The sequence below is a fragment of the Artemia franciscana genome, chromosome 13 (genome assembly GCF_032884065.1).
Source record: "Artemia franciscana chromosome 13, ASM3288406v1, whole genome shotgun sequence".
Taxonomy (NCBI): domain Eukaryota; kingdom Metazoa; phylum Arthropoda; class Branchiopoda; order Anostraca; family Artemiidae; genus Artemia; species Artemia franciscana.
In genome coordinates this window covers 34,005,526-34,020,699 of record NC_088875.1, presented here as the reverse complement: position 1 = coordinate 34,020,699, position 15,174 = coordinate 34,005,526, and the positions used below count along the sequence as shown (strand labels likewise).

General features: G+C 36.9%; 1 protein-coding gene across 3 annotated transcripts in view; it reads left to right on the top strand.

The window, feature by feature from the left end:
• Positions 1 to 15,174, top strand: part of LOC136034846 (tyrosine-protein kinase transmembrane receptor Ror-like) — a 75,850-nt gene that overhangs the window by 7,471 nt on the left and 53,205 nt on the right. For 2 of the 3 annotated variants that reach the window (XM_065716309.1, XM_065716308.1), the window contains exon 1: positions 11,853 to 11,960. The exons of the other annotated variant lie outside the window; for it this stretch is intronic. Coding sequence is in view for 1 of the 2 variants with exons in the window: in XM_065716308.1 (XP_065572380.1) it covers positions 11,942 to 11,960 (19 nt within the window). In the remaining variant the exon portion in view is untranslated. Of the gene's footprint in view, positions 1 to 11,852; positions 11,961 to 15,174 lie in introns of those variants that run through there. 3 annotated transcript variants of the gene reach the window in all.

Genomic DNA, 15,174 nt, shown 5'->3' with positions numbered 1-15,174 from the left:
AAAAAATGAAAGAATATATAATGAATATGTAGTGAAAGAATAAAAAAGCTATAATGAAAGAAAGGTAGAGATGGCTTGGGCGTGTTATGCAGATGAAGGATGAAAGATTGCGGAAGATTGTCCTTTTCGGCCAACCGTCGAGGGATAAACGGAAAACAGGTCATCCTCGTCTGGGGTGGGAAAATGTCATAAAGAAGGATTTAAAAAAAATGTGATCTTCCTCGAAGGTGTAAAGAGGGAGGTTTTGAATAGATTGGGATTGAGGAGGAGTGTGCGTAGCTGTATTGGCCTCAGGCGGCTCTGTGCTGCGGTGAGTTGTCAGTAGAAGTAGTAAGAATACCTGATAAATATGAATTAATTTTGGATGCGTTGCAGGGCCAAATTTCTTAGCAAAATTTATGGACAGCATCAGGGAACCGAGCTTTTACTCGATGAAAAGAAAAACATTTTTTTTAAGAAGTTTAATTTTACTTAATTCGGCAAACGTTTAGGCATATTTATATCAACAAATTATTCTATACTATTGACAATCAAATTAAGTTATAATATACTTTTAAAAATATTGAGCTCATTTAGCGTCATTTTCAGAAAAATTTATTAAGACTTTTCCAAGTAATTGTGGCGTTATTCATGTGAAAAATGTTGTAAAAATTCGACCATGAAAAAAATCTTAATGAAAAATTTGACTGCTGCAAGAGTCGAGCCTGCGATTTTTGGATCGGAAGTCGAACGTACTATCCAGTGCCCTAAGCAGAATTGGAAACACAAATTAAGGAAATTGAATAATAAAACGCATATGAATGTAACGTTATCCATTTTAAAAATAAAAATTAAGACTGTAAACAAATTTTCCCACTTGTCGTGGCGCATGTAGATCGCTTTTTCACAAATAAACTCTGCCTAAGTCACAACTGTCCTAAAGAAAATGTCAAAAAATTCTAATGTATAATTCTCTTGCATATAAATTTTCTGCATACATTTGATTAACCCAGGTCGGACGTAAATGAATAGTAATAAGGTGAATACTGTTTACTCCCCCTTGTTTAAATGTCTGTCGGTCTGTCAGTCTGTCTGTCTGTCGTCGGTCTGTCTGTCGGTCCCGGTTTTGCTACTTTAGGCACTTCCAGGTAAGCTAGGACGATGAAATTTGGCAGGCTTATCAGAGACCGGACCAGATTAAATTAGAAATAATCGTTTTCACGATTTGACCATCTGGGGGGGGAGTAGGGGGCCGGGTAATTCGGAAAAAATAGAAAAAATGAAGTATTTTAACTTACGAACGGTTGATCAGATCTTAATGAAATTTGATGTTTGAAAGGATATCGTGTCTCAAAGCTGTTACTTTAAATCCCGACTGGATGTGGACATTGGGGAGGAGGGGTTGGGAGGGGGAAACCTAAAATCTTGGAAAACACTTAGAGTGGAGGGATCGGGATGAAACTTGGTGGGAAAAATAAGCACAAGCTCTAGATACATGATTGACATACCTGGAACGGATTCGCTCTCTTTGGGGTAGTTGGGGTGGGGGGGGGGTAATTCTGAAAAATTAGAAAAAATGAGGTATTTTTAACTTACAAAGGAGTGATCGGATCTTCATGAGACTTCAACGGGTGATCGGATCCCAATGAAATTTGATATTTAGAAGGATATCGGGTCTCAAATCTCATATTTTAAATCCCGACCGGATCTTGTGACATCGGGGGAGTTTGGGGGTGGGACCTAAAATCATGGTAAACGTTTAGATTGGAGGGATCGGGATGAAACTTGGTGGGAAAAATAAGCAGATGTCTTAGATACGTGAATTACATAATTGGAACGGATCCGCTCTATTAGGGGGGGGGGGTTGATTCTGAAAAACTAGAACAAATGACGTATTTTTAACTTACGAAGGAGTGATCGGATCTTCATGAAACTTCATATTTAGAACGACCTCGTAACTCAGATCTCTTATTTTAAATCTCAACCGGATCCAGCGTCATTGGGGGGGGGGGGTGTTGTGTGGGGGGGGGGGTCCGGAAATCTTAGAAAATACTTAAAGCGGAGAGATCAGGATGAAACTGGATGGGAAGAATAAAAACCTGTATAAGATACGTGACTGACATAACCGGACCGGATCTGCTCTATTTGGTGGAGTTGGGGGGGTAATTTGGAAAAATGAGGTATTTGCAACTTACGAAAGGGTAATCAGATTTGAATGAAATTTGATATTTACAAGGATCTTGTGCTTTAAAGCTCTAATTTTCAATTCCGACCAGATCCTGGGACATTGGGGGAGTCGGATAAGGAAACCGGAATTCTTGGAAAACGTGAAAATTGGGGTATTTTTATCTTATGAATAGGTGATCGGATCTTAATGCAATTTGATATTTCGAAGGAATTAATGTCTCAGAGCTCTTATTTCAAATCCCGACCAGATCTTTTGACATTGGGGGGAGTTAGAGGGGGATATCTTGGAAACCACTTGGAGTGGAGGATCCGGGTTGAAGCTTGGTGGATAGAATAAGCAAATGTCCTTGATACGTGATTGACGTAACCATACTGGATTTGCTCTCTTTGGGGGAGTTTGGGGGAGGGGTTCATTGATTTGGCGAGTTTAGTGCTTCTGGACGTGCTAGGACGATGAAAATTGGTAGGCGTGTCAGGGAGCTGCACAATTTGACTTGATAAAGTCGTTTTCCCAGATTCGACCATCTGAGGGGCTAAAGGGAGAGGAAAAATTTAGAAAAAATGAGGTATTTATAACTTACGAGTGGGTGATCGGATCTTAATGAATTTTGATATTTAGAAGGACATCGTGACTCAGAGCTCTTATTTTAACTCCTGACCGGTATTAAGCCTCTGATTTTCCTTTTAAATCAATCCATTGATTCTTAGAATTTTGTTATAGCTCATCCCATATGGGCTCTTGGCTCTTAGCTCTTCTTGCCTCGTCACAAGTGCCATATGAGCTCTTAGCTCTTGTTAAGTTAGGGGGAGGGGGTTGAGAAGAGAGGGATATGTTAGGGGAACTATCCTTGGAGGAATTTGGCATGGGGGAAGAAAATTTTCATGAAGGGAGCGCAAGGTTTTCTAGCATTATTAAAAAAAAAGCAATGAAAAAATAAATATGAAAAAGTTTTTTCAAGTGAAAGTAAGGAGAAGCATTAAAACTCAAAACGAACAGAAATTATTACGTATATGATGAGTTCACCTTCTCCTAATACCTCGCTCTTTACGTTAAAGTATTTTTGTAATTGTGTTGCGGAGCAACACCACTGCTTTCGTAGTTTTTTTTTTTTTTTTTTCACCGTAATCAGCGACCTGTAGCTCCGAAGTGGTAAGAGTTAAAAATTTGAGATTTTTCAGAGGGAAGGGAAACGTGAAACAGAGTAAAAAAGTTCCAGAGAAGTTCCTAAAATTTCTAACAGTTTTCCATAAAAAAAATAAACCGTTTCTTTCTTAGAAACTCTGCGTTCGATGTTTGGCGTCAAGTTAAGACGACCCTAGCTTCGGAAATAAACTTGTTAGAAATACAGTTATGCTGAACTCATGTAGAACTTTCATTTGTCTCTTCGAGAACCGGAGCACAAAATTCCGTAGCTCTTAGAGATTTCCCGGAAATAATTCTGGAAAAGTCCATCTCGTTCCGATTTTTTTTGGAATTTTCTCAAATTTTCGATTTTGATGTTTCTTATATTTTTATCGAGTAGTGCTATGAAAAGTATGCAAGAAGAAGTGAAGTGTTCTATATGCCAAGTTGCTTCGTTCTCTAAGAAATAATTTCCGAAGTTTCGACGTTCTAGAGGTAACTTCTGTTCTGGACCAGCTAAAAATTTTTTTCCAACGCGGTTCGACAGGTCTCGATCTCCTAACAACTGGAGCTTACAATAGTTTCTCCGAAATAAAATTCCTTCTTTGGGTTTTTCTATTTGGAAGTTTTGTCATGCCCTCGGGGCAATTTAAATTTTTTGGTGAATTTGGTTTGTTTTATATTTTCCTAGTTTAGACCATCAAAAGTTAAGCAGAAAACTATAAGACGTTATTTCCGTATCTCTTTCAGATTTCCCGGAAATAGCAACTGTGTTCCGTAGGGCACAGTTGCACGTGTTGCTCAGCAACTGTGCCCTAAGGAACAGGGCACAGTTGTTGCAACACTTCCCGTTGCACAGGCAACGGAGGTCTAGTTTCAACTATTTATTCGAGTGCTTTTGTCATTCAGGGGTCATTCTTAAGAAATTGGGACAAAATTTAAGCTTTAGTGTAAAGAGCGAGGTACTGATGAGGGGGTGAACCCCTTCATATACGTAATAAAAATATGAGAATACAGAAGTTCGTTACGTAAGCTAATTTGTAAGTTACGTATATCTTTTACTAATAAAAACATTCGTAAAAATTAAAAGTTCTTGTTGCCTTTTTAAGTAACCAAAAAATCGGAGGGCAACTAGGCCTCCTCCCCCGCTCCTTTTTTTCTCAAAATCATTCGATCAAAACTATGAGAAAGCCATTTAGCAAAAAAAAAAAATATGCAAATTTCGTTTTAATTATTCATCTGCGGAGAGCCAAAATCAAAACCTATTTATATTTATATAGTTATAAAGCAAAAACACTCATTTATAACAGTACTCATAACGCCAAACACTCATCCAAACAAGCAAAAACTCATCTATAACAGCCTAGTGACCATTTTCTTTTCGCTCTTTTGCTCTTTTTTCTTCTTTTTTTTTACCAGCATTTGTAAAAAAATCTCCAATAAAATATTCCTAAGAACAAAATTTTGTTTTTAATGGAAATTTGATGTTTCCTAAATAAGGAGCTTTGAAAATGAGCGGCTTGAGACCTTATCAAAGACTATAAAGGTCAGATAGTAACATAACTAAATTTTAATAGAAGAAGAATACATGTAAGAGACATAAAAAATCTACACAGATGAATGAAAGACTGCACAAACAATAAAATTTCATAAGAGTTAGGGTTAAGAACAACATTTTAAAGTAGAGACAAGATGCAATCATCTTGTACTTTCATCTCTAGTGCGAACCCTTTACTCTTTTTTTTTTACCAGCCTTTATAAAAAATAAAAAAATCCGAAGTCAGATGTTTCCTGAAAAAAGGTTTTCTTTTTTCTATTTTTAACTCTAAAAAAAAAGTAAGTAGTAAGACGGCATTAGACCCTTAAGGTCCAAACCGGCCAGAGCTGGGTCGACTCTGGCTGAGCTTACAATGTCACGCCACTGACCCCCGTCCCAAACTAAATAAGTGGTTACAACTGGGATTTAATCTGTGCCCCTTGAACACAGAGTTCCAACGCCAGCGCGCCAACCACTCAGCCATGACGGCCCACTTTTCTGATTGTTGGCCTTTCAGATCCACAACCATTGATCGGTTTCTGTTTTTCTGAATTTTAACACTTGGTGGTAACAAACTGTAAGTAAAGAGTGACCCTTAGCAAAGGTAATCATAACTGTAAAAACACAATTTTGGAGGTTCTCTCATCCAAAGAATCTCTATTTTACGCTGATTCTAAACATTGAAAACTTCTTAACTTTAAAGGTACCCAGCATGAATTCTTAGCATGAGGAATTGCATTATTTGAGGAAGGAGAGGGGGGGGGGGTGACTCTCTAAAAGTGCTTTGATTTTAATTATGCCTGCAAAATCATATAGAAAAACTCCTAGCACGATTTTGAGGTCCCTTACCACGAAAATGTTAAAGTTCCTATGTCCCTTGTCACGGGTGTGTGTTTATTTTTGCTTATGTATATTTCTTTTTTCGCCAAGGGTGGTCGTATCGAACCGGTGGTTGTAGAATTTTGGAGTGGCTTTTATTTTGTCGGAATGTTTTCATTTCCACCAGCTCTCTCTTTAAGGAAGAGGAAGTGAGTGGAGGGTCGTTATGCTCCCTCCTGTGCCTCCTTATGGACACCTTGTGGCTAAAGATTGTGTTACGTCAAAACTTCAATGTTACCAATATAATCTGAAATGATGAAATATAAAGATATATTTCTAAAGATAGCCCGAACTTTGCATCCCTCTGGGTAGGGGTTCAAGGCTGTGGTAAGCTTGCTATGCACTGGTGAACTCAGGATCTTACTGTTATTTTGGTAAGCAATATAATCCAAGTTTGAAAAGGACTGACTAGTTTCAAATGAAGAAATTTTTGAGGGAAATTGCATTACAATGTGTGCTGCATGATTGAAGGACTCCCTAAACTCCTCCTTCTTAAGTTCACCTGATAATACGGTCACAAGGGCTGCTGGAATAGAGCCAAGAGTTGTAGAATATCGTTCGGTTTCATTTTATTTCATTACAGCACTTCCTGAATGAAATGACTGATTTATTTGCATTTGTGTTTAACAATAAAATTTTAAGGTCAAATGTTTTGAAAGACAATTGGTAAATCAAACAGTTCGTGGTAACGAACGACCCAGCTCAATAGTAACCGAAACTCTAAAAAACGGAATTTTGATACCAATAGTTACATCAAAAGAATTGCATTTTAATGCTGATTTTAAATATATAAGTTTCATCAAGTTTAGTCCTACCCATCAAAAGTTACGAGCCTGAGAAAATTTGCCATATTTTAGAAAATAGGGGGAAACACCCCCTAAAAGTCATAGAATCTTAACGAATCATCAGTTAAGATTCTATCTGATTCACAGATTCTATCATAATTCACACCATCAGATTCAGCATATCATAGAACCATACTGTAGAAGTTTCAAGCTCCTATCTAAAAAAAGTGGAATTCCGTATTTTTTGCCAGAAGACAGATCACGGATGCGTGTTTATTTGTTTCTTTTTTTCCCAGGGGTGATTTCAATCCAGTGGTCCTAGAATGTCGCAAGAGGGATCATTCTAACAGAAATTAAAAGTTATAGTGTCCTTTTTAAGTGACCAAAAAATTGGGAGTACCTAGGCCCCCTCCCACGCACATTTTCCCCCAAAGTCAACGTATCAAAATTTTGAGACAGACATTCTGTTTAACTTAGTCGAAAACCTAATGACTATATCTTTGAGGACGACTTAATCCCCCATAGTCTTGGGGGAGAGGCTGCAAGTTACAAACTTTGACCATTGTTTACATATAGTAATGGTTGTCATGAAGTATACTGACGTTTTCAGGGAGACTTTTCGTGTTGGGGTGGGGGTGAATCAGGGGAGGAGGTTATCTGGGAGGACCCCAAAGATATAGTTATTGGGTTTTTCGACTATGATGAACAAAATGGCTATTTCAAAATTTTGATCTGGTGACTTTGGGAAAATAATGAGCATGGGAGGGGGCCTAGGTGCCCTCCAATTTTTGGTCACTTAAAAATGACACTAGAACTTTTAATTTCCATTAAAATGAGCTTCTGGCAAAAAATACAAAATTCCACATTTTTGTAGATAGGAGCTCGTAACTTCTTCAGTAGGGTTCTCTGATACTTTAAATCTGATAGTGTGATTTTCGTTAAGATTCTGTGACTTTTAGGGGGTGTTTCCCCCTATTTTCTAAAATAAGGCAAATTTTCTCAGCCTTGTAACTTTTGATGGGTAAGACTAAACTTGGTGAAACTTATTTATTTAAAATCAGCATTAAAATGAAATTCTTTTGATGTAACTATTGGTATCAAAATTCCGTTTCATAGAGTTTCGGTTACTATTGAGACGGGTCAATCCTTACTACAGTTCGTTACCGCGAAGTAATTGATAGAACTTCGGGTTTAGAATTCACATAAAGGATTACGTATAATAGGATGGGGAAGTGAATTAAGCTTTGAGTTTTGACGCCCACACACACTAAAAAATAACAAAGTTAAAAGGAAAGCGCACTTTTGGAGGAAATGGGCTTAATTTCAAATTCTTGATTTCCTGATAGAATTTGTTATATCAATTCTAAAACTTTACAATAATAAACTTTCTATAGAGAAATTGCTCTCATTAGAGAAATATGTTTAAGTGACAATATTGGTAAAATAGTTGTTAAGACCATCATTTGATTCACATATGTTATTTTTCTTTCTTAACACCTTTTCATATAGGTACTATGTGTAAATGTCAACATTTCAAGTGAAAGACAGATGCTCATTTCAACATATTTTTTTCATTTGGGATGCGTGTAGACAATTAACACAATGTATGTATAAAGATGCATAAAATACAGAAATATCTCACAAATATGCCAATCTAATTTCTAATATTAAAAGTAGATGAATCGTAATGGGTACTGTAAACTATTTACAAATATCTCAAATAAAAGACCCTTTTTAATGCCATTAAAAAAACGGTACTTGTATGATATACCCCCGACCACTCACCAATGGTGAGTGGTCACTCACCACGACCACTCATGTTCTTCATTCATTGACGCATTGTAGAACCGGTTTTTTTTCGTTAGTTTCTTTCAGCTTATTGTGAGACAAGACAAAGAGAAGTGACAGAATAGATGGAAAATATATAATTTGGGCAATATATTTGCGCATTAGGGGGTGGGAGTGAAGTGTAGTGGGTCTGCATGCCTAATGTGTTAGGTACGATTATTCTGCATCTTATGTAGTGAGAATTGTTTTCTAACTTCATACTGTCCAAATAATTTAACCCCCCCCCCAATGTGCAAATATATAGCCCAAATTACATATTTTCCGTCTATTCTGTCACTTGTCTTTGTGTTTGTCTCACGCTAAGCTGAAAGAAACTAACAAAGATACCGGTTCTACACTGCGTCAATGGATGAAGAACGTAACATAGGCGCTATAACGTATAAGTACCTATGCATATATACCTTGGGATAAAAAACAACAACAAACAAACAGTTCTTCATTACGTCAATGAATGAAGAACATGAGCGGTCGGGGGTATATCATACAAGTACCAAAAAAAAACAAACAAATTCTAGAGCCTTTTTTTCACACTATTTGACGCAGCTTGAGAAATTGTAAAGGGAGGACATCTTCATTAAATTTTGGTAAAATATCACGCATTGGGTGCTACAACTGCAATGTATGAAGTCTCAGGGGTGAAGGCTCAATTATCTGTCCCCCCTCTCTCTCTCCGCGGGGAGTTTTTTTTACTTCATATGTGTATTTGCTTTAGAAATCAAAGTTAAACACAATTTTATAATTTTTCTCTAAATAGCTATTTAATAGCATCTCAGCGTCAGCTTTTTGGAGGAGGACATTCGGCCGAAGAGAAATGCTTTCAATTTGTTTACATTTTTTGAGCAATTTTTTCAAAAGAGAAAGAGAAACAAAACAACCACATCTAAGATACAGTTCGCGTAAATTTTGTAGACATCCTTCTTTAATCACTTTCTGTAAAACTTCATTTATTTCAAAGGTCATTCCATGGAGATTCAGTAAAGATAATTTTTCTAAGTGTCGAGCTTTTAGTAGCACAGGCACTAAAACTTTTTGGAAGTTCCATTGTTTTCCTGAGAGATTTAAATGTTGTAGCTTTCGAAAAGCGTGTGGTAAAGGTTTAATTATTTGCCTTTCATTTTCGTCACTTAAGTCTCGTATCGAAAGCTGTGTTAAATTTGCACACAAGTTTCCAATATAAATGACCTCCTTCGAAGTCAATACTCTTTTAGGGTCATTTAAGGATAAAACTCTTAAATATTCTCCTTTTTTTAGTAGAAATTCACTTAAATAACCGACTGTATTTATTCCTTGTAGCTCAATTCTAGTGAACTGATTAGCACTTCTTTTCAAACAATTGAATATTGCTTCACTTCTTTTTTCCTTGTCTGGTAGCTCCTTTGACATCGATAAGAATATCTGGGTCACAAAGGGGCAATATAAAAGTGCATTAAATAAACTTTCTGAAGATGGGTTAGAATCGTAAATAGCTACTAACCGAGTAATCTGCCGCAGATCTTCAAAAACTTCCCCCATTTCAGAATAGTTAATGTATTCAAGTGATGGTAGACGTTTCAACACTTCTTTCACACCCACAGCAGTAACACTTCTTTCAAGATGTGCCTTTAGTGTTTGTCTCTTATTAAGTATTATGCGTTTGAGCCTTGTGCACTTACTAAGACTTGTCAATCCTTTATCAGATACAAACTGCTTTATTTTTGTTGAAGGGGGCTCTTGACTCGTTTCTCTAACAACCCTTGATATGATATTAATTTCTTCCAATTCTGGACAAAATTTTGAAATCATTTCTAAAATTTCATCAGTGCAGACAAGATGAAGATCAAGAACTTGAATTCTGGATAATAGATATATCTGACTCCGCCAGAAGCGATCATCAAGTTTCAGATGGCACTCATTTGAGCCTGTGTCAATCTTGAAGTGGCGCATTTGGCGGTGCATATAAACGCGCAACTTTATTTCACAGACTCGCACATCTGTTGACATCCGGCCTGCCAATAAGCGTCTATTTTCACAAATATCATCCAAAACCTCTATTGGTAGCTGCTGCAATAATTCTTGCAATTTCGCGATTCTAAAATTTAAATATGCTTCATCTTCTTCTGCAATTGATTCACAAGTCAAATCAATAATGAAATTCACAAAATTTAGGCATCCGTTGTATAGTGTTTTTGGTTGGATTAGCAACGGCATTTTTCTTAGATTCACTATTATTGTTAGAAATGAACTGGGTTCTAAGGCATCCACAAGGAATCTTTTTCCTGGGCGAGTTCCAGTATAGCACACGTCAGTTTGTTTTCTGTGTGTGTCGCACGCTTTCTAAAAACTCTTCAAGTGCGTCACTGAATTCCATATCTTGGTGACAGACACGTCTCATAATGAGTTAAATATTTATCCCGTCTCAAACTATTTGCCTTGATCTCGTGTCTCATTGAACATGCCTGTTTTTGCTCTGGTTAGCGCAAAACAAAGGTGTTAAAGCAAAAGAAAACTGTTGAAATTGTAAGAAAAACTGAATTTGATTTTACACGTATTTCCGAAACATTGATATATTTTTGCCGCATCTGAATTAAAAATAAAGTTTTATAACACTTACGTCGCAAAAGACAAAATTTCCGGTTTGAGGAATCTGGCAATTAAAGTTGCTAGTGCTCTTGTTCAAACTAAACCTGTGATTTTTTTTTTTTTTTGATTTTTTTTTTTAATGAAATTGACCAAATTAAAAGCACTCAAATATGACAGATACTAACCTACAAAACTGATTACTATTTGCAAACACCCAAAATAATATTGTAACACAGACGGGTTTGCTTTTACTGGGGGTGGGAAGCTACATATATAAATGCATATTTGGTTATAGGAAACATTGTAAAAGCTTTGAGATTTAGGGGAGGAGTTGGACATCCTATTAAACACAATCTTGGTTAAAGATATAAATATGATGCCGAGTTACATCTCATCCATCATTAATCAACCAAGGAGGATTTATATCAATATATATAGCGCGTTATAGCTCTAAGTTAGACAACCTATTAAACACAATCTTGGTAAAAGATATAAATCTGATGCCGAGTTACATCTCATCCATCAGTAATCAACCAAGAAGGATTTATATCAGTATATAGCGCGACCCAGCTCTAAATGGGCACCTGGAGGAATCTGGGGAAGGTAAACAGGAAGGGTGTGCGAAAGCACCGGATGGTTGGCCCCCAACCCCCCATTGCACTTCCTGGCTGAAGGGCCAAGAAACGGAGATCAGCACCGCCGGTAGGGACTGTAAAGTCTAATGTCGTATCCTTTACCTTTTTATATTGCGTTGGAAAAACACAAAAATGCATATAAAGCTTCTCTTTTTGGATTGGTAAAAAAAAAAACTCCCGACACCCGAATGAATCCTGGCTACCGCATTGACCGTTTTGCAATCATCCTGGAAAGTTGAATTTACGACTGAGTATAATGTTTCTAACACCTACTTCTCATCAATAGCCGACAGGTGGCCTAGGGTTCTTAAGTTGTTATTAAAACAAACAGTTTAAGAGCCATCCAAGATGATATTGGCCACCCGTTTATCGCTTGGCTCTTCCTTCCTCAGTTCTTATTCTATTTCGGATGGGAAACCTAAAAAAAGGTAAGAACAATTTAGGTTATATTTTTCTAAAATTGTATTGATCAAAGTTTATTGTAGTTGAAATAAAACGTCTAATTTTATGAAATTTAGATTATGTGATATAATGATTTCCTGGTTAATAGGTATTTTCCTGGCCAATCCACCTTAATTGGGTAGTTGGCAACCAAATGGGGTTTTTAATTTTATTCAGTTGTTTTTTTTTATTCAATTTCGTTTTTTCTCTTACTGGGTTCGATTTTTAGTTGTTTTTTGCATTGTGTTGGGCGGTGAAAGAGCCTCAGCAAGGGAACTGTCAAAGGATATAACTTTCCTCGGTCCTTATCGCCTCAACTATAATACTAGTATCAGGCACTCAGTTAGGGAGGGAGGAGGGTATCTCCTTTACGGTTGCATTATTTTTATGACTGCCTATAATTTGAAATATGTGCATGCAACTCGCTCAATGTTTTGTTCATGTGCCAATTCTACCCCACCCCTCTAATAAGAAGGCTAACCGCCGAAACCTGAAATTTATTGCTGCGTATTCGCCCAACTAGCAGTGTGAGTAGTAGTACTGTTTTAGTTTTTTGGTGGGAAGGGGGCTTGAGTCTATTTCAAGAAGTTCGTTAATAAGATAATATTTATTTCAACAAAGCGACTATCACAAGCCCAAAAGGGCCGAATTCGCACTTCAGCGTCAGTACAACATCATAAATTGCATAATCGTAGTAGCATAATCGTCATAATCGTAGTAGCGAACTGTAAGTAAGGAGCGACACGGCTCAATAGTAACCGAAACTCTAATTTAGGTATCAATAAGCATATCAAATGAGTTGGCTTATTATGCCGATTCTGAATATATATGATTCATTAAGCTTAGTGTTACGCATAAAAGGCTACGAACCTGAAGAATCTGCCTAGTTTTTGTAAAGGGGGCAAAACCCCTAAAAGCTAGTGGATCTTAGTGATAATCTTGCCATCAGATTCAGTGTATCAGAGAACCCTAGTGTATAGATTTTAAGCTCCTATCTGCAAAAATGTGGAATTTTGTATTTTTTGTCAGAAAAAAGATCACGGATGCGTGTTTATTTTTGATTTTTTTTTCCAGGGGTGACCACATCGAACCAATAGTCTTAGAATATAGAGAGGGGGCTCATTTGAACGGAAATTAAAAGTTCTAGCGCCTTTTTTAATGACCAAAAAGATTGGAGGCCAACTAGCCCCCTCTCATGTCCCTTTTTTCCTAAAATTGACCGATCAAAATTTTGAGATATCCATTTTGTTCAGCATAGTTGAAAAGTCCCAAAACTATGGCTTTTGAGACAACATGACCCCCCCCACAGCTCCTGAAGATATGTTTCCAACTTATGAAATTTGTCCATTGTTTACTTATAGTATTTGTTATTGGAAAGTTTACAGACACTTTTGGGCGGGGGAGTTTTGTGATTGGGGTTGGTTCCCATAGGGATAATTTTCGTATGAGTAAAATTTCTGGGGGGGGGGTGAGCTTTCCAGGGGATATTTTACACTGGGAGGGGGGGTTATTTGACAGAATTACTATACGAAATTCTTTTTATTTGTTTTAGTTTCTGTTTGCCTACTCAATTTTGCATGCGGAGATATTCCGGGATAACTGACCAGGGGGAATTTTCAGCGTGTTTGGATTTCTGTGAAATAATTTCCACTGAAGGGGGGGGGGGGTTCCGGAGTGATTGATAAAACTATTAAAGATTAAAGTCTTTTTCAAATGAAAGTATGCCGAGGAGAATTTTTCAGGCTGAATTTTCTGCAAGAAATTTAACGGAGGGTGGTAGATTTTCTGCGATGATAGAATTGTGCGGAAGGAATTTTACGGGAGGAGATTGAATTTTACTTCGGAGGAACTTTCCACGGAGGTGTTTCCCGTTTGGGGAGTGAATTTTTCATGGAGGGCAAGCCAGATTTACCGACATTATTTAAAAAACGATCAGAAATTAAATAAATAAAAAAAATTTTAACTGAAAGTAAGGAACAACATTATAAATCAAAACGAATAGAAAATACTCCGTATGTGAAGGAGTTGCCCTCCTCCTCAATACCTTGCTTTTTATGCTAAAATTTGACTGTTCCTGAAACACAAGGGCCGTTTAATTAGAAAAGGAAGCTTTTATAAAAGTGTTAAAGACTTTAGCTTGAAGAGCAAGGTATTGAGGAGAGGAAACCCCTTCATATACAGAGTAATTTCTGTTCGTTTTGAGTTTTAATGTTACTCCTTACTTTCAGTTGAAGAAACCTGTCTTTTTATTTAATTTTCCAATTAAAGATATCTTCTCACAAAAGGATTCATGTTGAATTTCTGTTTATTCTCTAATATCTGTGGATTATTGCAATCAGTTTTTCATATTTGAAAATTTTAATAAAAAGTAACGTGAAATTGGAATGATCGTTCTTTATATAATCCCTTCTTTTGGATCTCTTTTGGGAAACTCAGTAAGGGTTAAAATAATAATTTTGAGTTTACTTAAGCATACTAGCAAAGATGTCTGGGTGTGTTGGTTTTTCTTACAGTCTATACTAAGAAGAGGGGATCTAGAGGAGAGGGTGAAAGTGAGCGACCCACCATGGGAGACCCCAAATAAATACAAAGTACTAAAGTTTGTAATACTCAAAGGATTAAGGACACTTTTTGACAGAAAGATCCTTCTTTGAATAAGTTTGTCTCTCCGGAATAATTGTGGAATCGTTATTGGCCATATTAATGTATGCAAGTGCATGTAAAGGCTATTGGTGCATACTGCACATCCAAAATTTTATAGGAACCAACAATGCTGTATCATACCTCCACAAAATACCACATTTCTAGGTTCAACGTCTTTGTAATGGGAGGGTAATTATAAGTTAATTGCCTTCGGCTGGCACAAGCAAATAAATCTTTCGTCCTTGATTGGAAAGGGGGTGTTTTGTAGGAAGGTGAAAAATTTATAAACATGCCAAACAGGATTGGATGTGGGCAGATTATAGGGAAGGATTCTAAGAATGATCAAAATGAGATGCCCCCCCTCTCCCGCAGTGCATACCTCAACATTTTAGACATAGCTTCTCCACGAAGTAAAAGCCATCAGAGGGAGAAAGGTCTACAGAAATTCCTCCGATTCCCCTATATGCTCACTGACCATACAAACTTACACTTATCATACTTTGCGATGCTCATACTCCCGTTTAGAAAGATAGCTTCGCTGTGTTTTTACTACGTGCA